Source organism: Protobothrops mucrosquamatus, unplaced genomic scaffold (assembly GCF_001527695.2).
Source record: "Protobothrops mucrosquamatus isolate PMUCROS unplaced genomic scaffold, P.Mucros_1.0 scaffold546, whole genome shotgun sequence".
In the NCBI taxonomy this organism is placed as follows: Eukaryota; Metazoa; Chordata; class Lepidosauria; order Squamata; family Viperidae; genus Protobothrops; species Protobothrops mucrosquamatus.
The window spans coordinates 492368-515963 of record NW_015386850.1 but is presented as its reverse complement, the minus strand read 5'-3'; the positions used below and the strand labels follow the sequence as shown (position 1 = coordinate 515963).

Below are 23596 nucleotides of genomic sequence, written 5' to 3'. Positions count from 1 at the left end.
AGTGTTTGAAGGTACCCTGGAGATCATCTAATCTAAACTTCTGCCCAGTGCAGAAATACACTACTACAGCATCCTGATACTTGGTCACTCAACTTTTGTTCAAACATCTGTGACAAAGGGAGGTATAATGCTCCCTAAGCCACATTTTCAAAATACTTTTCTTAATCTGTGCCCTGGTGGCCTTAACTAGGCAGGAAATTCACATAAGAGTCTAATACAAATCATTGATTTTGGAATTTAGTCCATTGTTATAATAGTTTATTTAGGTTCAGGATTTTCCTATATAAGTATCAATGTTCAAAGAAAGCAAGCATATATAGGCAATCCTGCTTACCCATTAATGTTTGAACAACTCTCTGGGTTTTTTTCTGTTAAAGAACACTGGGGGATAGGGTAAGTTTTTTTTACCATCTTTTGCCCTACCTAGAATAATAGCTGGTCCTAAGGTCAAGCAAATTCACAGTTCTGAACATTCTCCACCATCTATTTAAAAAACGGTTCTCTTAATTTTTTGTCTTTAAAATATAATGTATATGTTTTTTTCCCAAAAGCAGACAGTAGAGGGTAGCATTGCACCATGCATCAGCTTTCCGTAAATAATCATGTCAAACAAATTGTGCATCCCTCTGTAATAAATGCTACTACTTATGAGTGACTGTTATAGGGCTCTTCCATGCAGCCAAGTTAAAGTGAAACCTACAGCTCCTTGATCCAGCAGAAAAGTATGCCAGCACAATGAATTGTGTCATCTCCATTGCCAATCTCTGTTTTGCCACAGTGAGAGGATTGATGAATGGTGTTGTCCTTACCAATTTAATCTGAGCCAAATTAAGGAAAGTGATTGGTTGATTTCTCTGGCTTTTCCTCCTCCCATCAAATGTTACTTGTCAGCTGGAGAAGCAAACACAAATCACTCTCCCTAAACAATTGTGAGGTGAGTATTGATATCATAGGTGAATGCCTGCAATAGAGGTTTAGCTGCCTGTCAATTTGCAGATCGAATAGTGGAGGGTTATATCTATGAGATGTGAAACTGTAGAGAGTTCTCCCAGTGCTACTGCTCATTCCTGTCTGCGATCTGTCATTTGGACCACAGTATTTCTGAATACATGTCTAGTGATCTTCTAAAGGACTACTAAATCTATGATAGAAAGTGGTTACAATTTTTTTTTGTTTAGCATAGATATGGTTGCTGGTTCACAAAGCTGATTAGAACTCCCCCCCCCATCACTATTTTTCTGAAACATAGATTTTCCTCTGCTGCTTTTTTTTAAAAGAGTAAGTCCAGTGTTTTACTATTTTAACATTTTTATTATTTTTATTTTATCAGTCACCTGAGGCTTCCAGTTAGTACACCAATTTATTTTGGCTATTTTGGAGCTGGGGGCATAAACTTTAGATGACTGGAAAAATGGACTTATTTTAAAGGCAAAGTGAAAAAACCACCTACGCTTAAACAATCATAATTTTAAAAGCAAACAAAATAAAATATTATTGCTGACTTTTAATAAACTTTAAATATTTACCCTAAGGATGCTGGGGCAGGGCGCTAGAAATCTGCAGTTGTGTAGGTGTGGCTAAACTATGGTTCCCAGTATCGACCAGGATTACTCATACTGTGCTTCAGTAGCATCTGAAGAGTCTGCCTGCTTTAAGAAACTCAATCTGTATCTGTAAGCAGAACTATAAGAGCTTATTTTATGTAAAGAGGAACCAGATTGGATATTTTTGTTCTTGGAATAAAACTAATACAACAAAAATGCAAAACATAGAATTTATAGTTAAATGAGTCCATATTTGAGAAATATTGGCAATCAGCTTGTTTTTTAATATAATATATCAGACTCTCTCTTCACACCAGCAAGGGCTGGAGTGTTTGTGGACTGCCAGAAACCACAGCTTATTAATGACTGGAAATTGTTCTTTAGATACTGTTATTAACAAGCTCTCAGAGATACTCAGCAAGGGCAGCTCTAAGAGCTTTCAGTTCCACCAATAGAAGGGCTGTTAAGAATTTCCAAAGAAATAACAGGAAATCAAATGTGGTTAACAACAGATTTTGATTTATGCTGTTTTAATTGATTACATGACTAAAAACCTCTCTAGTTACTGAACATTTCTTTCAAATCTTTTCCAGTCCAGAGAGTTTGTGGCTGTGACCACTTGTTATTTGGGCAATTCTCACTGTAGCTGGATGTATATTATTCAGTAAAACAGCCAAGAAGAAAGTTATTTAAATTCTTCTTATAAAAATTGATCATTAACTAATTATTTATCTTTCTAAACATTGCTTGCAGTGCATCAAATATAAGATATGAGAGTCTGATTTACAATGCCTCAGAATATAAGCCCATCTAACTAAATGCCAATGATATTGCAGGCAAAAGTCTTCCAGCCCTTTTACTTGAATTCATTTAATTAGAGATTCATAAAACTGAAAGTTGACTTGGATACTTCTACAGCAATGGAATAAAATGTGAATAAAATCATTTGATGGAAGGCGTTCTGGACCCATTATTTTTCTTGCATGTTGCTATAAATACCACATAATGATTTCTTCTACAAATTAAATGAAAACTAGGCATCAGGCACTTTTCCCTTTAATTAGTGGAGACCTATGAATGCAAAGGAGATAAATATTGAATTGTACTTTTCTCATGGCAGTACAGAAACTGAGTAGGAGGAAACCGTTATCAGCAGCATGCTTTCCAAAATGAAAGATTAAGAAGGAATTTTTGCAAGGAACAAAATGCATGTGGGTTGATAAGGAAAAAGTAATAACACCTTCAGTTGTGCTCAGGCCAAAGCTCAGTATGTTTATACACTTGGAGAAAACTTCCTGTAGCTTGGGCACAGCCTTTTCCGGATTGGCGTTCTCTCATGTTCTGCACCTCTACTGGTGTCGTGCCTTTCATTTCCTTTGGCTTCAGACAGTTTGGGAGCAGCTTTTGTTTTCTTACCCTGTATAAATCAGGACATTTTTTTTTCTGAGAAGAGACATTTGTTAGAGATAGAAGGAGTTATATTAAAAGATTTACTTAACATATGAGGAAAATTATGACAAACAAACCTTTATTTCAAAGAGAATTTATGGATTGTGCTAATTTCTCCAATTATCAACTTCTAAGGATCTCTAGTAAGAATAGGGAAAATTTAAAGGATTACTTCTGCATTAGTAAGGCTGGCTAGTCGCATGCAGATATACTAGGCCTGAAAAGTGATGGAGGGAAAGAACAGGAATAGCAGCCTTTCAAGACCCTTCAGGCATAGAACATACTGGAAAATGTTGCATTTTTTGTAAGCATCCCTCATCTCCATATCACATAAAATTAGAGTGAAGGAAGAAATATGCTTCTGTATGTCTAACTATATTGGACATTATCATAAATCTCAGAATGTCCTTTAGATAGAGTTGGGTGAAAGGCTTCATGTTTTGAAATCATATCCCAAAGCTGGGAGACCAGGACATAATACAGACCACAGTGAGTTTGCAATAACATGAGAGACTTTCCTTTATTCAGAAATAAGATAGTTATGTCCAAGCTACCACTTGCTCAATTTCCTGAATTCATGTCTTTATATGCTTTATTTTGAAGGATTATTTGAAAGATTCCCCAGCTCTGCCTTACCATTTCCACAGTATAGTGCTCTCTTGTCCTCTTTTTCTTTTTCCACCCATATTATATTACTTTTTTTGGTAATGCTTATTTCGCCAGCATTCAGTCTACGGAATGATGCCACAGATACCAATATGACCTTGGATACCTCCCTAAGCATAATGTGTGAATTGGTACTGCTTCACTTTGCAGATCTATCTCAATTAAGGAGTGATTTAATTTCAACTGATGTCTTGACTAAAAGAGAGAGAGAAAGGGAAGGAGGGAGGGATTCATCATGACTCTATTATTTTATCTGGCTGATTTGCAGAAGACACGTATCTTCTGCATATACAGTATGTGCATATATGAAGAGAAGAAACCATGGAAAGTTCGCAAAATATTTCAGCATGAGTCAGCCATATGTAGCTTTTTGTGGATGCTGGGTAATGTTTTGTTCTGCAAAGCATCTCTTTGAAAATGTTCTGTATCACTGAGCTACAATCCAGTGCTCAGTTTGGATGAGTAGCTGCCTGATAAACAGCTGTTTTGATTTCTCATACTCCCCCAAGATAACCATTTCAGAATGTCCACAATATGTTCTCAAATGTTCAAATGGGCTCATTTGTCCCTTGCCGCCAAATTAGATATTCCTTATGGCATGGTCATAAACTGATCAACAAGATAGCCTTAGATGGGTTGGCATTCAATATGCTACTGCAGAATTGCTGAGGATCTTTTGAAATATAATGGTGTTTATGATGCAGCTAAAATAAAGTTTTTGGGGGCATATAGTTGCTGACATTCCCATACAGGAAAAGAAAACCCAAAGCTGCAAAGGCAGAATTACAATGAGAAAATGGAACATAAACGGCATGAATGTAAGAAAGTTCAACAGTGTGAAAAACAAAACAAATCAACTACACCCGGGCTTCTTAGGCATTGGTAAAGTGAAATGGATTGGAACTGTGCACATTTGGTCAAAGAATTAAACTGTTCATTGCTAAGGAATGAAAAACAATGAATAGTGTGGTTTCATAGCCAGGAAAGATATACTGTAGAAAGGCAGTCTTTGGGTACAATGCAATCAATAACTGAATAATATGCTAGTCTTTGCGAGCAACCCTTTTAAGATTGATTATCAATAATAAAGGAATCAGTAGTCAAGAAATAAACCACAGACATTTGATAGAATTGCAATGAAAGCTTTGGAAAAGATACTCAGATGCTCTATCAAAATCAAAATTGTGTAAGCAATGTTGGACTTTGAAGAAGCAGGATAAAAAGATTATTGATGCTTTTGAACTTTGGTGTTGGAGAAAATTCTTGAATATATATGGATATCCAAGCAAATAAATGGATCACACACCATGATATTTCCGCAAAAATCCTGGTTCATGTGAGAGATGTTTGTGGCCTTTATCTTGCCAAGAAGTACTCACATTCCCATAAATGGTATTCTAGTGCAGTGAACAGCTTCTAATTAAGTCTGTCTTAAAAATGGACAACATGGGAAGAAGCTTGCTATAATGTGCAAAGAAGGCCTAACACAAGTCATGAGCCATTCCTGTGTATTCTGATTTTTTTTCTTACACTATCGTAAATTATGCTGTCGTGCCTACAATCATTTAATCTCCGTATCTTTGCAAAAGAATATCTCAATTGAAAACTTACTTTTGCCAAGAACTCAGAGACAAGCTTAAGGCAAATCATTTCTGCCCATTACAGCTTTTCAATTAAATACATCAAACAATCAAAACAGCATTTTGAAAATCAGGTACTAAGTAACAATTAAAATATACATATGCTGCCTTTTTAAATTATGAAGATGATATGCATAGTTTACATTAGAGACGATTCCAATATACATGCTTCTTTTATATCATATTAACAATCATGTTTGCTTGTTTAACACAAAATGTAAACTTTAAGACTATCTATACTAATCTACTAAATAATTGATTCATTCTCTAGCACCAGCATTTGGACAATACTTGGCAAAGAATTCTGGTTCCAACCTATCTGGACAAAAGCAGATTAGGGAAATTTGAATTAAAAAGAAGAAATATCTTCCTTTCCCTAGTGGGCTACTTATTTTTATGTTCATTATCCCATATCTAGCTAATGCTTCCAGTGACAAGTGTAAATAAGGCAGTATTCATGTTAGCTGTTCTTGAATTATTTCCAGTTAAAACAAACATATCCATGATAATTAGTATAAAAAAGATAATTCATTTCAGAGCCTAGTCACATTTTTGTTCTGCATTCTATATTCAAATAATAATACATTTCAGAATGGGCACGGAGGGGGAAGAAAGGCAACGGAGAAAAATATTTGGGGGAAGAAAAGAGGGTTAGAATACTTAATTTAGCCTAAAATATATGACTATTGTGATCTTAGATATGTTTAAGCATACAACTTAAATATAGCTATATTTGCATTTGCATTACATTTACAAATATACTCTCACATGTTTTGTTTGAAAACTATATTCAAAGGCTCTATGCCATCATATAAATGTCTATTTAGAAGCAAACTGCATTGTATCCAAACCCTAGGATGTTAAAATAGGATTCTGAAAAATGGACCTCCAGTTAATGTAACTACAATTGATGCCACCCTTTATTTCAATGTAATTAACTATATCTGGATTAAGAATAACATTTCAGACTTATTTCCTTTAATTTAAAAAAATATCAGTGACTTTTGGAATTCAAAGGATATACTTGCTGTGAATTCTGATAGTAACAGTCCCAAAGCATCTAGAAAATGCTATGTAGGAAAAAGAGTTGTTTGCTTGTTCTTATGTACAGTGGATGGACAATGAAAACAAAGTTTGAAGGAGACCGAACATGTGAGATTTAGGCCAATTGCCCACTATACTGCACTTTCATGTTACAAAAGATGTCTCCTAATATTTCCTATTGCCTTTAAAGGGAAAAGGTACTCAGTTCTTTTGAAGTAAGCAAAGCTAGTGAAGAGTTTATTTTGTGTTAAGAACTGCTTCAGCCATATTTCAAAAGGCTTCTGATGAGTTACAATCAGTTTATGTTATATACAAATTGCAGCACAGCACAAATGCAGAAAGGCAGTAATGACAGTCTTAGTTGGAGATGAGGATGGGTGGTGATACTCTACCAAAGTCTAGGGACTTTCAGCTGCATACTACTCTGAAGCCCTAGATGTTATATCTCTGTTATATTTTAAAATTAAATTAAAATTACATTTTTAAAAGGGGAACATGTCCTTTCTTACTCTAAACAGCATCAGATAGATATTAAACAACTCTCAAACAGTGAAAAATCTTTAATTTCTAGAAAACATGCCTTGTGTCTCCCTGGATGAACAGTTGTGAAGGATATGACATCTAAAAATAGAAAAAATAAAAAAGCCTCAAACTCCACGTTTATTAAAAACATACCCAATCCCATTGAAGCAGTTTGCTAATTTTACAGTGTTCATACACAAATGCTGCTGCGTCAGCCCTTGAAAAATGTTTTAGTATAAGATGGTAAAGCTTTTTTTTTTTAAAAAGGTATTACGATTTCATTTAGGAATTTTTGGTTCTAGCTCCGCTGTAAGTGCAGTTGAGCTTTTCCAGCTGCATTAAAAAGGTCAGAGTATTTTCACAGTTCTGTGTCAGCCACAACCTGGGGCTTCGTTTGGTGTCCATTTTTCGAGGATGGCTGGCCAGTCCCATTTTCCCGAGCCCCTCCATTGAGATTTGGTTTATCCTGCAGGCCTGATTGTTCTTGAGAGGCTACAGGGATCTCAGGATTGCCGTGGCTATCATTTTCGATGTAATAAGGATCTTCACCCTAAAGGGGTTGGAGGTACAAATAATAAGAAAATTCAGAGTTAAACTAAGCTGTTCAAAGATCAACAAAGTGACTTATATAGAAAATAAAATAAATATCCGTTCTTTCAGTCAGGCCCTTCAATCAGGGATTTAGAAAAGTATTCCTGGCAGGGTGAAGAGGGAAACCTTGTTCATGTATGAAGTATATTTCAGTGGCCTATGTGATCAATGATAATAATACAAAAAATTCAACAGAAATATGTATACTTAAACATGTACACATAAACACTTAAATATGAGCCAGCAGTGTGCTGCAGCTGCCAAAAAAGCCAAGACAGTGCTAGGCTTCATTAACAGAGGGATAGAATCAAGATCAAGTGAAGTGTTAATACCACTTTACAATGCCTTGGTAAGGCCACACGGAATACTGCATCCAGTTTTGGTCACCACAATGTAAAAAAGATGTTGAGACTTTAGAAAAAGTACAGAGAAAAGCAACAAAGATGATTAGGGGACTGGAGGCTAAAACATATAAGGAACGGTTGCTGGAATTGGGCATGTCTAGTTTAATGGAGAGAAGGATGAGGGTGACATGATAGCAGTCTTCCAGTATCTCAGGGGCTGCCACAAAGAAGAGGGAGTCAAGCTATTCTCCAAAGCGCCTGAAGGCAGGAAAAGAAGCAATGGATGGAAACTAATCAAAGAAAGAAGCAACCTAGAACTAAGGAGAAATTTCCTGACAATTAGAACAATTAATCAGTGGAACAACCTGCCTCCAGAAGCTGTGAATGCTCCAGCACTGGATGTTTTTAAGAAGAGACTGGATAGCCATTTGTCTGAAATGGTTTCCTGCCTGAGCAGGGGGTTGGACTAGATGACCTCCAAGGTTCCTTCCAACTTTATTATTATTATTATTATTATTATTATTATTATTATTATTATTATTATTATTATTATTATTATTATTATTATTATTATTATTATTATTATTATTTCAATAAAAGGAAACATTGGATGTAATACTGAGAATCCAGTATGCAATTTCATTGTTTATTCTGGTATCCAGGGTTTGGAGCAGAAAAATTATTCATAGCTTACTTCCAGAAATTGTTTACAATGGAAGCATCAGAAAATTAATCTGGAGTTTTTTTGCTCAGAGAACAGATTTTAGCAAAAAGCTATGGCATATCCCCATGAATTGTAAGAGGTCTTGCTCTGACTCTTTGCCTACAATCTCACCTGCATCTATATTTCTTGATTATAGAAACTGACAGTAATATCACTAATTTGCAATAATGGAATGATAGTTTAGTTTCTGAAAGCTAATGTAGTCTACATAATGTATAGTCCAGAAAGTAAATAAATGGAATAACAGGACATTCATTAGCTATTGTTGTGATGACACTTTGGCATTCAATTTGTCAAGATTTTATACTATATGGTAGGGCTGTAGATTGCTTTGGATTCAGGTCTGGGAAAAGACACAGCTTCTGTAAGGTGTTGCAGGTGCTCATCCCAAATGTTCTAAAATACCTTTTGAAAATTGTCTATGAAACTCTACAGAGCTCTGTTTGCATTCCAGGTTAATGAAAGTGACCTACAGAAATTCATTGTATGACAGAAGTTATTTAAAGAGAAATATATTTTCCTTAGAGAGAAACTCTTTTTTAAAAAAAAACAAAACAATATTTGTGAACAATATTTGCACATGCCCAAATATATAGTAATGGAAGAATAGCAATCCTGTCATTTTTCTCTGCAACTGCTGTTATATGCCTTGAGCTTTCTACTTGTTCTGCCAACTATAAGCACTAACCAGCCTTTCTCCCATGGGACTCCAGCTTCGTCGTTTCATAAGATAATATCCAGCCAATCCCAAAAATGCCAACAGCAGGCCGATGGTGACCAAGGCAATAAGGGTTCTCCGAGAATGGACCTGGTGAATCTCAGTGCGTTCCTGTTTGTGAGATTTTATCCCAAGCTAAAAGGAAAAAACAAAATAGGTTGAACCAAAGAAGCATGAAAACACCTGCCAGGAATGCAAATAGCAATTTGCAATTTTGTACCCTAGTCTAACACAGTTAACCTGTTATAATGTCAGATAGCTTGAAGGCTTTCATTTTGAAATACTCTCACACCTTGTTTAAACAAGACATAGCAAGAATCAGGAAAGGACAACCTAACAGCTCCAAACTGTTTAGGGAGTTAAAATATCCTGTTTATGGGGAAGTGGGGCTGACAAAATGCCCTGTTAAACCTTAAGAACAAAGCCTTTCAAAAACAGTTTTAAATAGTAAGTTCTTACTAAAGATTGAAGATTCTATGATCCTTGGTCATTTATCTTTCTGGGCTGGTGGCTTCCTGGAAAAGCGGAAGAGGCAGAATTAGCCTCTTCTGGGAGTGATGAGTTATGTAATGCTTGGGCAACAATTTAAAAACATCCCAATAAATTTTTGTGTTATCACTATTACATATTTCACCTATTGCATATAATACAGGCTACAGGCAGACTTACAGAATATAAAGTAAGACAGAGAAAGCAAAAATAGCAAAAAAATAATAATTAAAAAAACTTTGAAAGGAATGCAGAGAATGAAAAGGCATAAAAGGGGAGGACTAACGACATAACGGCAATAAACAATTGCAGATAGATTGGTCACATGTGCCAACTGGCTATATTTCAGGCTAGACAAGTACATTGGGAGTAAAGGAAATACAATAATAAAAGGATGTGGATTGAGGAAGAGGATTATATAAGAAAGAGCAAACTAGTGTAAACAGCCAACCACCAGTACAATAAATGTTGCACTCCATGTAAACCTACCTAAACAAATTCTAAGTCTAATTCAAAAGTGAGACACAATAGGCGGAATAGTGCTGTACATTTTGGGAGGAAAATCACAGCAACATAAAAGAAAACCCCATCAAATCTCTTAATCCAAAGTAATTCAAAGCACCTCATTCACTGATTCTTTCAAATGATTCAAGAATTCAATCTGAAGACTCAGTGTGAAAATGTGAATTGCTGAACCTTCTTGAAATTGAATCACACAGCTTTAGGATATGTTTGGGAAGGTAGTTTGGAAAGAGAGAAGTCTTGTGTATTTCATATGTTTTGTATGTTAAGTTACAACACGAAGGAAACTAATTTTCAGGATGCGATTTCTGGAAACTCTTGGAACTTCTTTTGCACTATGTATTAGAACTCTGCACATTTTGAAAGCCATTTATGTCTTTCATGAATGAAACAATTCCATGAAAACAGTTTCACTTGTCTTTGGAAAAATTCTCTGGCAATTCCCATAGCTAAAAGTGGTTTCTTCACATGCAGGGTAGATGCACAAAAGCCAATGGAACTGTTGGTTGATGTTTCGATAACACCTCAAATCCAGGAAAATGCATATTGCTTAATGTTTAAAAGTGTTACATTTTGGTCTGTTTTCTAAAAACAGTGAATTGGAAATTGGTTGGGAAACTCCTACAGTTAGTTGCTTGTTATAGCAATTTGATTATTATTAAAATATTGACAATTTATTCCACATTCTTTAGGAAAATATACCACTGTTCATTTACATGATTTTAGTCATACAGGATCCTGACATACAAAGCATACTATTCAGATTCTGTAATATTTTAGGTTTTAAATTTTTTATTCTGTCTCACCCAACGACTACTGTATATATAAAAGCATGAATAAATTACCACTTTCAAATCAGGTTGCTTGTCATCCAGAAAGCCATACAATGCTTCTGCACCTATATTTTCTAAAGCAAAGAAAAACTGAAGTTTACTTTCAGAGCATATTGGAATTATTTATCAAGCAAAGAAGCTTTAACATTTACAGCTTCACTTGCACAGATTTTATTCAAAGTTATATATGGCTTATATATCTGTGGTTTATTAAATAAGCCACAATTGACTAGAATGATAAAATATAGCATCATCATATATTGCTGATATATAGTGTACACCATAGCCATGAGTAGATATGCAGTAAAATTGTTAACTAACTCCCTGGAGATTGTTTGGGTCTGGATGAGGAGAAACACACTTTAATTGAATCCCTCCAATAAGGAGTGGCTTTGGATCTGCAAATCTAACAATTGCAGGGAATATCCATTAGTTAAAACTCTAAACAGGTTGTATTTCTTTGTTAAAAGATGGTTTGCAACTTGAGAATTCTCCCATTTAATTACCAAATGTCAGATAAGCCTTTTTGTACAATTACAACTTTTTTTTCTGGATTTGGAGGACTTCCTCATAGTCACTAAAGCTGTAGTCACTTCTATTAAATCATTGCAAAATGCTCAACATGGGATGACCCTTGAAGGAGCTGTGGAAACTGCAGCTGAGCAGCTGCAGTACTAATGGGAGTTGCCTTAGTTTCCAGCTGAATTCTGGATATGATTTAAGGTGGTAGTTGTCACATTTAAAACCTATATAGATCTGATCCTGGTTATCTGGCCATCTTCTCCTTAATTCATTTGCCTGTCCAAACAAATCAAATAATATACCAATAGCAATAGCACTTAGACTTATATACCACCCCATAGTGCTTTACAGCACTCTCTGGACAGTTTATAATATAGGTCCTCATTTTACTGACCTCGGAGGTAATGGAAGGCTGAGTCAACCTTGAGCAGAGCCGGATTGAACTCCTGGCAGTGGGCAAAGTTAGCCTGCAATACTGCATTCTAATCACTGCACCACCAAGGCTCCTAAATAAATAAAACCAACTCTTCCAGGTCCTATCACTCCAAGATTATAACTGATGGGACCCTAAAGGCAGGCATTCTTTGAAACTCCCTTCCAATGGAAGTGCCACATCAGTTTTAGGCTCCAGGAAAACTGAAAACCAACCCATTTTGTCTTGCACATGAAGATTATTTTTTTTAATTGAAAGATAGGGCACACTATATGTGTGCTTCTGGAAAATAATTATATCTGTTTAAGGATTTGGGGAGTATTTTATCTATTTACCTCTGTTTAGCTGCCTATGAGAATGGACAAAATGCAAGCATAATAAAATACATAAATAAGTTATAAGCAATCGTTTGCAAATCAAACTGAATGTGTTTACACAAATTTAATAAATACATTAATAAATAAAATGCTAAAATAAAACCAAATAACACTATGGCCCATGCAATCTGTGAACCCAGTCAGAGTTTCCAATTAGTATTGTTCTTGTGATATATACCTCCTATTTGTTTGAATTTAGTAATGACAGGAAGGTGGGGGGGAAGGGGTTATAATTTTTTATTTGCTGCTGGCCACCACATTTAGCTGATCTTGAAAAAGCTAAGCTGGAATAGATTGGTTAGCACTTAGATGTGAGATCACAAGGAAATCCCATGACCTCTAGACTAACTGAGAAGTAAACAAACAAACTAAATCACTTCCTGACCTTAATTTGCTGTTGAACAGAAGTAACACCTAATTGAGGACATCTAATACATTTTAAAATAGTTGGTTTTTCAAATACTTTCTGCATTCTCCCACACCCCAATCTAACAATGAAGAAGATAGCAAAAACATTGGGTTTACTTATCGTGCTAACCTATAGCAAGGGTTGCTGGATTGGGGCTAATGTGTTATATATACTTGCTGGATTGGGGCTAATGTATTTTATATATAAAATTTGTTCAATCAGCCAAAGATAACATTATGGTTTCATGCGACATGTGAAATCTAGTCAATCTTAACAAGTCACTCATAGCTGGTATTCAACTTGATTGCAAGCTGTAATAAATCAGTTCAACTAACCTGTATTGTTAACTGCAAGCAACAACATGCATTGGTGATTCACATCAGAGTCAGCCAGTTCAATAAGACATGGTACTTCTTTTTTTTTGCAAACTAATTTGCTCAATCCCTCCCCCTTGTTTCTTTTAAAGTTTTCCTAAAAACAAAACAAAACAAAATAAAACAGTGTTACTTCTGTAGAACATTTTTTCTCATTTGTTTTCTTTACATTAACCCAACATCCAGTGGCAAATTAATTATCATTGGCTTCTGTAAACATAACAACATTCCCATGAGCTACAGTCTATCCTCCCAATAGCAGCTATTTGTGGATTTCTTGGCTCAAAATCTACAAAGGTTAAGAGAAACCACAAACATTAAGAACAATTTTCCAAGAAGGCACAGCAGCTCCATTTATGGAATCACTATGTCCTATTATGACTATCAAAAATATATGCATAGGAACATTCTTTATGGTATATTAATGTGCACATCTCTCAAATGAGATGGATTATTATAAATTATAGCATGTGAAAGCAGACCTACAGAAGATAAGACAAAGTTTAGAGCATGTTTTAACTATATGCTTGTGATTCTTAATTTGCTTCACTGAAGTATAGTGGATGAAGAGGATTAGATGTCCAGTTGTTAAAAAATCAAAACAGAAAGAATATGTACTGAAATATTTGTCAACACATTTCTGTGGATACTGATTACTAATTAAATATAATTTAACTTGCTGATTAAATAATTAATATCATGATAACTGTTCATTCTGCAACTATATTCTGAATCAGCCAAAGCAGCTCTTAATGTTTTGAGATTATGAGCACTGTATCCTTCTCCACTGTTACCAGGCAGGAGATGAGGGAAATAACAAGAACAGAGTTGGCCTTCCTGTTTCAGAAATGCCTTGCGTATTTCAGATGGTTCTTTTATGGCACATTTTGCAAGGATAAAATCTTCCCACATAAAGATTAAAATAAAATGTCGCCTTTCCCAAACAGTTGTGGAGGAGACAGGAAGAAAAGTGTGAGGTTGTAGTTATTTCCCCTCCACTTAGTCAATTTGGACATCAAAGGAGATGTACAGGTCAGGGTCAGACTCAGAAAAGCTAGGCTAAACTAATCTAAAGCAATTTAGAAATATAGGCTGGTTCAATAAGTTGAAAAAAAGACTGAGTCTTCCTCTGGTTGTTGAATATTTCATGTCTAGTATATATTCAGCTAGTAGAATTTTCTTTAATTCTTTCTAACATTGTGGAATTTGGAAAAAAATATGTACAAAGGGTGGAATTCTGTTCATCTGTTTGTTCATCAGCACAATAATTCTAAGAAAACTGACTAGAATGACACCAAAGAGAAGCAGGTAAAAGAAAGTTTTTAAATGGGCCAGAATTGCTTGGGACAGACATGTCAAACTCGTGACGTCACGTGACGTCGTGCAACGTATCGGAGCTTTTTTTGCCATTGTCGGCAATGGGGTGGGCACGGCTCCGGTACGATGAAACCAGTCTGCGGGCCGGCAGTTTGACACCCCTGGCTTGGGAGCTGTGGAGAAAAAACCATTCCTGATAAATTATGAAAAAAGCAATTGGGCAGCTGCTGAGAACTTTCCTCCTGCCTCTCAGAGCAGGACATATGCAACATCTGTTCTACAGCAAACACATACACACAAAATTTTATTGTTGGGGTCGCAAGAGAGAAAAAGACCATTTTTTTCATGCTGTGTCTGTGTGGAAGAATACTAAACTTCCTGAAATTCTGCCCTCCCTTAAATCTCGTGCAATGGAGCTAACTTGTAAAAATAAATACTTCCATGTGCAATATTTAATTCACAGGTAGCATCACTACAGAGGACGAATCTACTTTTAATCACAATCTATTATACAAGAAGCATCATCAGTACTTCCCCTTAAATAAAACAAAAATATAAATGTCTGTCTGTNATGTCTGTCTGTCTATCTAAATAATTATCAGGGAGAAATCTTCCATCCCAGTCCACTTTGAATGACATATAATTCTTCTTTAGAAATTACAGTTGGACACAAGTAGCTTGATTGTTAAGCAAAGCAGTTGATAAGTTAAACTGCAAATATCTTAAAGTCTTACTTCAGCTTTTCAAAATTTACAAAGTTATGTTTTCATCCTTGTCATAACTGCAGTCACAGTCTGAGCCAGTCACTAAACGAGGATTCCCTGTATCTAACTTTCAACTGGCTGGGACATTCATGGATAGATAGACACCTAGAGTAGGATTTTAAATATCAATTTATTTAGGATTTCGGATATCAATTCATATCTTTAGGTGGTTTAATTGGCTTCACAAAATTCTCAAGTGGTGACTTAATGTGACCCAATGGAATAAACAAAAGCCACACAATAGAAGTAAAAATGTAAACAATCACAGTATGCATTATGCATGGAAAATGGAAAAATGCAAATAAAACCTAGCCAAACCATTCCCACAAATATTAGTTCAGGATACTGAGGAAAAACACTTATGTTTTTTGTTTTTTTTTCCTGTGGAAAGAATTGTTGAGAGGATGTCAGAGTTTCCTTTCTAGTGAATGAAGCAGCTTAGTGGAAAAAGTGTGACAGAAAGACGAACAAGTGAAAGGGTTCATTCTATCTATTTGTGGCTCAGACACAGCAATCAGTCTTAAAAATAATGTATGAGACAAAGTAAGAAGAAGGCCTGATCCCAATTTCCAGTAAAAATTAGCCAAACTATAAAGCTGCAAATTATGTGTGTGTTCAGGACAATAATACATTACAGTACCTTTTTAGTTTCTGTGGTAGGTGAAAAAGATCTCTATGAAGAAATGTAGGTGCACATAAACCTATATGTTTAAACTATGCCTTCTAGATATATCAGCTACCATAATCTCTCTCCCATTGATGGAGGCTGGTGCAAGATTTTAGCAATTAGGATAGAGTAATAAACTAATAATTACTATAAAACAATAAATTATAAAGTGCCATTTAAGTTTATAATTGGAATGTTCACTTATGGAACAGATTTTGCTTGAAATTGTTTCATGTTTCATTCTCCTTATGAAAAACCATAAAAATAGATGATTCAAAGATGAATTTTATAATAGTTTCCTGTTCATCATACTATTATAATACCATCACCCATGTTTCCTCCAATAGCATGCATGGTCATCACAATTAAAGGAAATATTATGACCTGGGTTCTTAGTCATCCACTGAAAATTCTTGTTCATGAAAAAAACAAACTGTCCATATACCAGTGAATAAAAACAATATTTCAGATGGAAATCAAACACTGGTTTGTGACTTCCTGTTATAGACTATGTTATAATGCTCCATGTTGACAAATTAATATTCACAATTATTCATTAGTTAATAACTATTTTGCTTATTATGTCTATTTTTGAATGCTACATAGAGCATTATTAGCCAGTATAGCACTATTAGCCAATTGTTAATAGTTTAGAAAAACCTACAAGCCATTAGTAATATCAGAACTGTTATTGAATAATATTATCAATGTTTTAGCATTGGGGATATGCTAATATGTGATTTCCAAGGCTTTCAAGCCTTTATCAAAAGTTGTGATGACAAAGCCAGAACTTTAGTCTAAAGGCTACATCTGTACAATATTCACATCCTGATTCATTGTAGGCAGTTTTCCTAATTTGGTGTCTTTCAGATGTATCAGAACGTCAGCTTCCAGGCTTTCCAATCAATGATTTCAATAAATACATTACTGGCAATGTGTGAAAAGCTGGCACTAGAAAATCTGTAGAATGCTCAACGTTTTTAGATGTTTTAAAATATGAAATGTCTACTTTCCCTAGGCATTGTATACCTAGGCATTATGCAGAATGACAAGAGCGTCCCATTTTTGGCATTCTATAAAATGCTAATTTCACACATTGACTGGAACATATGAATTATGTCAATCCTGTAGAGGAGTAAGCCTGGTTCTTAATTATGTACAGTAACTCATATAACAATAATGATCAAATCTGATGAAGTTTACCTAATGCTGATCCCCAATACAGTGTGTAAATGAATGTAGCTAAAGGGTAACTAACCTGCATTATATTATCACAATTCTAAATAAATTATTGACACAATTGTGTTACTTGTTTTTCTGCTTAAATATCAACCCACTAGGTGGTGCCTATGCTACAAAAGTGAGCTCTTGCAGGAGTTTATTTCAGCATAATTCTTGAAAAGCTTTCAGCTTAAATAAATTTCATACATTCTGCCACATTTCAGATCTTTTAAAATATTACTTTAGCACAAACTTTCAATGCAGTGCGTGCTCAACATAATTGCTTACTGGCTTAGCTATAGTCCAACTCAAATTGCAAAACTTTCATTTCAAGATTTGCAAGACAGAAATTTTGTGGGGCTTGAAGAGAGGCTAGTCTCCCATTTCTGGACCTCTTGCTTTACCCCAACATTCTGCTGCCTGAAAAAACGTTTCTCAGCCAACTGGTTTTAACACTTTCTAGTCAATGTCTAATCAGTTTCGCAAATCTTTGCAACCTCCCCTCCAATTCAGCTTAATTTTCCTTGTTATAAAAACAGGATACCACAAATTCTAACTTTGGTCTACCCTCCAGGATATACATTAAAAACTAACCACAATAATGCTAAAATTAAGAAATTGGTATCCAGACATCATCATGCAAAAACTTACTTGCTTCACAATATCACATAGAAATATGGATAGATTGTTTCATAATCTCACAGTGCATATTTCATCACTTATCCTTCTTGCTCTTTGCCCAGATATCTATGCTTTCCAGCTATTGGGCTCAAATGAGCCAATACTCTTTCCCCTTCCCTCTTACACACATAGAGAAGCTTTATGCTGTTCCTACAAGTATGGATGCTGTAGTGGAAAAAGTGCCTGGTGTGTAAAAATGATGCTGGAGTCCATTGGATAACTTATAAACTTAACAAATGGAATGCATGAAGTATTAGGGGCAAAGCATTGTCCAAGTCTAGAACCAAATGCGGTTTTGCACTGAATAGAAACAATTACAGTTATTTTTTAAAGATGGGTGGAGGATAACCCTCACTTTTTACTTTTCCAAGCTGGATCTTCCATACCAAGAAATTATACTCCTCCCCACAACTTTTTATCTTAAAGCAAAGCAACCCCCCTCCATTGTAATGAATGCCTCCCTTGCCATTTTCTCCTCCTTGCCTACTTACACAGGATTGGGCTTCATGGAGTTCCAAGCATACCACTTCAGTGGCAGGAAGCATCTGCTTGATTTTCACACATGTGATGTTGAACTAAAGAAAGAAAGGATGGAAGAGTGTATCATTGCATTTCCCTTTGTCTGGTGTCATTTGGCTATTTCATTTGCTAATAGCATTTCTGTGAAATCACCAATTAATTGATATGTGTTTGAAGGGTCCTTGGTGCTCTCTGACCTTGGTTGTTGTCTTGCAGATGGTTCATTACCCAAACTATGTAACATCATCACTACTAGTCTGATGATGTTATCTAGTTTGGGTAATGAAATGTCTGCAAGAAAACAATTAAGTTCAGAGAGCACTAAGGACTCCTAATTTCAATTCTGAATTACATATATTATCCTTTATTGATATGTGCTTATTGAATAATTCAAGAAAAAAGAATAAACAATGTTGCTAAAATGTGACAGAAAAAAGCACAAATATTTTTTTCTTGTGGGAAAAGTAAATCCTAAAGTATAACAAAAATGACTAAAAAGGTCTTTTTATGCTGACATGTAATTTTAAACAAATGGGTATATTAAGCAGACAAACCAGCAACTTGGTGCAAAATTGACCACAAAGAAGGTGTTAGGCAACTATCTCTGAGAAAGCATTTCTACAATAGAGACACCAACTTCAAGAAGGCTGTTTCTAAAATACTAGTTCACCTTATATGGTGGGGACACACTGAGCCATACCTGTGAATATAATCACAAGGTTCAGGCTGGCAGCCATATGTGGGAGATAATTATCTTAGGAAATAGTCTCATGGTTCTATTATGTTAGAAAACTTTCAGCTCTTTTCTGAAAGGAGACATAATTCAAAAACTTCAAGTGCTTCCATCAGACAAATAACATTACATGGCTGAAAAGACCATTGGTGAATACTGGGTAACCTAAAATGGAGATGTCAAACCAAAGAAACATAAACATAAACATAAATTTTATCCAGTAGAAATCATAGGTGAACTTCCTCAAAGGTAATAAAACTTATCAGATTTATGAAAGAAGGGTTGGATTATGCTACTGTACTGTTCCTACTGTCTTAGGAACATTGTAATTCCAATACTGAGAACAGAGTCAATGTAAATTCAAACTAAGGCCCATGTTTATGCAATAACAATTTTATTGCACTGAATTAGTTTTATTTGTACTCAGATACATTTTCATATAGCAAGATGAGACTATGTGACAATTCACATTTTTCTGAACACAAAATAGTAGTAGTAGCTAGTAAAACGGCCATGTAGAACACCACATAGTTGAATCAGTGTTTGAATGTCAAATGCTATAAAAAATCTGAATGTGGGAAAGCACATTAGAGAAGACCACAGCTGGGAGTTGTAAATTTATGTTCCCTCTTTCCTGCACATGTGTGCTTTTGGCAGTTTGCCAATGAGCTGTTGGAGCTTCCTCTGCTGAGGAAAAAAGTTATGTAAACACATCCATCCTCTTGCACCCTCTTCCCCAATAAATTGAAATAAGAACAACAATAGCCTAGCTGGGATTCAAAGAAATAAATGGGCACCTATGAGAATCATCCAGGAAGCTGAAGAATATAGGGTAGCACATTTACAAAAGTAACTAAAATGCCGTGTTGATGAGACTGATTAATATATCAATCATTGATTTATAATAATGATCCCAATAAGGGAACTTAATCGCTTTTCTTTTCATATCAATCCTAAATTTTCACAATCTTACCATCACATTGTTGTTCTCAGTCATGGATGTAATAAGAAAGATGGTGGAATTATATGTTGTTGGCTCAGTAGGACCATGTGTTAGAAGTGATGTTGAGCTTAAATTATGAGTCGTTGTCTCATTGTTAGTAGTCACTATTGCATTCCCCTGTGTAGTAAATGACTTAGCTGTTGTATTTGGTGAAGTTAAGTTTGTTGTGGATGTGCTGGGCACAAATGTCTCTGGCTTGGTAACATTACTTGATGTCTCTGGAAAGAAATAAAGGACTTGATTGAGGGATAAAAATGCCAAATCCAGTCTAAACATTGGCTCACTAACAAAAATACATGGTCAATTTCTACAAAAGATGAAGAGAAATTGGATAAAGATACAAGATTTCCATCTGTCTATTACAAAAGGCTACATTACTTGGATCTGCATATATACTAGGTTGGTACATTACAACATCCCAGTTTCTTGGAAAGAACTTGATGTGTATGCTTTCACATTTTTGTGTAAATAATAATAATAATAATAATAATAATAATAATAATAATAATAATAATAATAATAATAATAATAATAATAATAAGCCCTTTGAGAAATACCCAAAGGGCTGCCTAGAAACATGGAAATTTTGAACTTATTAGACCTGAATATTGTGACTTTGCAAAAAACCACCCTACTCGGAACTGCCTGTATACTCATGTGCTACCTTAACAGCTCTTAGGTCCTTGGTTAAGACTTGAACTGTTAAGTTTTTACCAGTCCAGACTGTGAATCAAATTGAAGATGATGATGATGATGATTATTATTATTATCAATAACAACAACAAAACAACAACAACAACAACAAAACAACAACAACAACAACAACAACAACAACAACAACAACAACAACAATAATAATAATAATAATAATAATAATAATAATAATAATAATAATAATAATAATAATAATATCATCTTACTCGTCCTATTAGTTTTCTCATAGCTGGCTATTCTTTTAATGGGTTATGAGTGTACACTTAATGATCTCAAATAGCACATTTTGACCTGGAGCTTCAGATGCATCAGTCAGCCATACCCAAACATAGTTTGAATAATCTCTCTCAACCATTTTAACCATCACAATATCTTAATCAAATAATGGTCTCTAAGAGTTTTCTCTTTGGCTAGATTTAATGCCTTCCCAACAGCTGTCACTGAGGAGGAGATATGAAGAGATTCCATTTGAGTGAAGACTGTGTCCCTCTGGCACAGGAAAAATACTGACATTGAGCCATGTTGCTTTGTGTTGTATTGTACTGTTCACATTATGTTATTTCACGTCAGAAGCTATTATCCCTATGTTTAGACTAATGTCCTAGTCACTACTCAGATTCATTTTCTCTTCATCTATTGCTTTCTGATCAGTTGAACTTTATCTTACTGAACATAGCTAAATGTTGTCTTTTTGTCTGCAGTATTAGCTGCAATTTATTAATAATCATGTTTCAAATATCTATTGATCCAGACAAAGAGATTGTTTATTGTTAGTTTTAGCCTATTTTTTTTAATTGTTACTCATATTTAGGCTTCGCAGTTGTGAACTCTGCTCTTTACTTTCATGTCTCACTATTTAGGAGTTGTATGTCTTAATTTAAATTTATTTTGAACTGATCTATGATAGTGAAGTCTGATCTGAACATTTCAGATGTTTAAAAATACATTTGCATAATAAGCAAAGCATTTTAGCACTAGCTAAACAATTGATTTAAAATAATAGCCTGGAACTGGGGAAAGGGAAGTGATAAATTGATATCTAGAACTAAAATTAAAGTATACTTATAACATCTCATTCCTGATGAAAGGTATTTAAAAGTTGTACAGTTTCTTGAGAAATTGGGAAACTGCACCAAAAATTATTCAATGAAAATTACATTTCAATATTTTCTTCTTTCTTCCATGTAGGTCAGAACTTTAGCAGTCTGAGAAAAGATGGGAAAACTCTGAGAAAACATAAATGGCAACCCTTTGAGAAAGTTATGTTTTTATCATAAATGAATAAATGACTCAAGCTAGTTCCATAGAAATGTTGAAGCCAATTTACCTTCTAATGATGGAGCAGTAGAGTTTAAAGAGGTAATATTAGAAGCAGAGCTAGGAGCAATGATTGTCGTCAACCTCTCAGCAATGGTAGTATTTGGAGAATTAGTTGAATTAGTTTCATCACCAGAGACTGGATTTTCTAAAAATGAAAAAGGAAAGAAATGAAAAATATTTATAGTTGTCTAGTACAATTTGACGCTGTAGAAGAGGCTTTGATGAGGCTCAAAGTGGAAATGCTGCAACAACAAAAATATGGAGTCCTTTTCCTTATTGTTCATGGTAAAAAGTTTACTTGATGCAAATAAAAAAATTGCATATTTGCAAGAATGGTGACTTCTCAACAAATTGATGTTGCCCATTTTCCTCTTATACATTAGCACAACAGAAACTGATGCAGGTTAATTGTTTATTATTATTTACTGGACAACCTGTGCTCCATCAAATGCTATCAACAACAACAACAACAACAACAACAACAACAACAACAACAACAACAATAATAATAATAATAATAATAATAATAATAATAATAATAATAATAATAATCTTCAATCTAAACAGAAAAACAGAATGACCCTTTGTGGACAAAAAAGCAGTGGGAGTGGAAATGACTTACACCTTCCTGTTGGGTTCCCCATTGAGTTTCCTTGTGGGAAGTTGGCAGGGAGTTTCAGAAACCTTCCTTCCTTCCTTCCTCCCTCCCTCCCTCCCTCCCTCCCTCCCTCCCTCCCTCCCTCCCTGGAAAGCACTAAGGGAACAGGAAGGGGAGAGAGAGAGATCAATGCTACTGGTTCAATTGCTTGTACATTGGCTTGTACATTGGGGAGGGAATCAACACAAGAAGGCATTCAGGGAGGCAGTTCTAGGAGTATCTAATCCAGGCCAGCTTCTTCAAGAATACAAGGGTGGAGCAGAAGCCCTTTGGATGATTAAAATTTACAGGAAGGGATGTGACAGAATATAAAAGCAGATAAGCAAGTACATCACATGGAAGAGTTTCCTGTACCCCTGAAGTATAGCCTTTGAAACCTAAAGTGCCTCTGCCTTGGGAGATCTTCTTTTGCAGCAGTGGATCTACGTGCCATACAGTGGGTGGGAAGAGCAATTTAATAATGGGGATTGCAATGGGAACACTACTATATTTTCTAACTTACTGTATATTTCTCTTTCTAGACTATAAAGAAGAAATATATCCACATTTCATCAGGAGAGATCATGTACCTCCAAAGTCACAAGCATGTAATATACACATGTAGAAAGGTATACTGAGAAAATTAATCACATTATACTTTTTCCCATTGCAATTAAGCAATTTGAGAGTGGGAGATCAGGTGGAAAGGGCAAGCAGACGGCTGAGGCTTCTTGCTTAAACACCAGGGTGGATGGCAATAATATAAGCAGTCCTTGATAATAAAGACTTGGGGACACATTGCACTGAAAACTACAATAT

General features: G+C 35.1%; 1 protein-coding gene across 1 annotated transcript in view; it reads right to left on the bottom strand.

The window, feature by feature from the left end:
* Window positions 1-5810: 5810 nt before the first annotated feature.
* CD34 (CD34 molecule) overlaps window positions 5811-23596 on the bottom strand; it is a 36466-nt gene continuing 18680 nt past the window's right edge. The window contains exons 2-8 of the mRNA XM_015816981.1: window positions 22148-22285; window positions 20077-20324; window positions 18343-18426; window positions 13163-13298; window positions 11099-11160; window positions 9213-9377; window positions 5811-7415 (exon numbers count right to left, since the gene is read on the bottom strand). Of these exons, the coding sequence (XP_015672467.1) occupies window positions 7224-7415; window positions 9213-9377; window positions 11099-11160; window positions 13163-13298; window positions 18343-18426; window positions 20077-20324; window positions 22148-22285 (1025 nt within the window). The 3' untranslated portion in view covers window positions 5811-7223. The remainder of the gene's footprint in view (window positions 7416-9212; window positions 9378-11098; window positions 11161-13162; window positions 13299-18342; window positions 18427-20076; window positions 20325-22147; window positions 22286-23596) is intronic.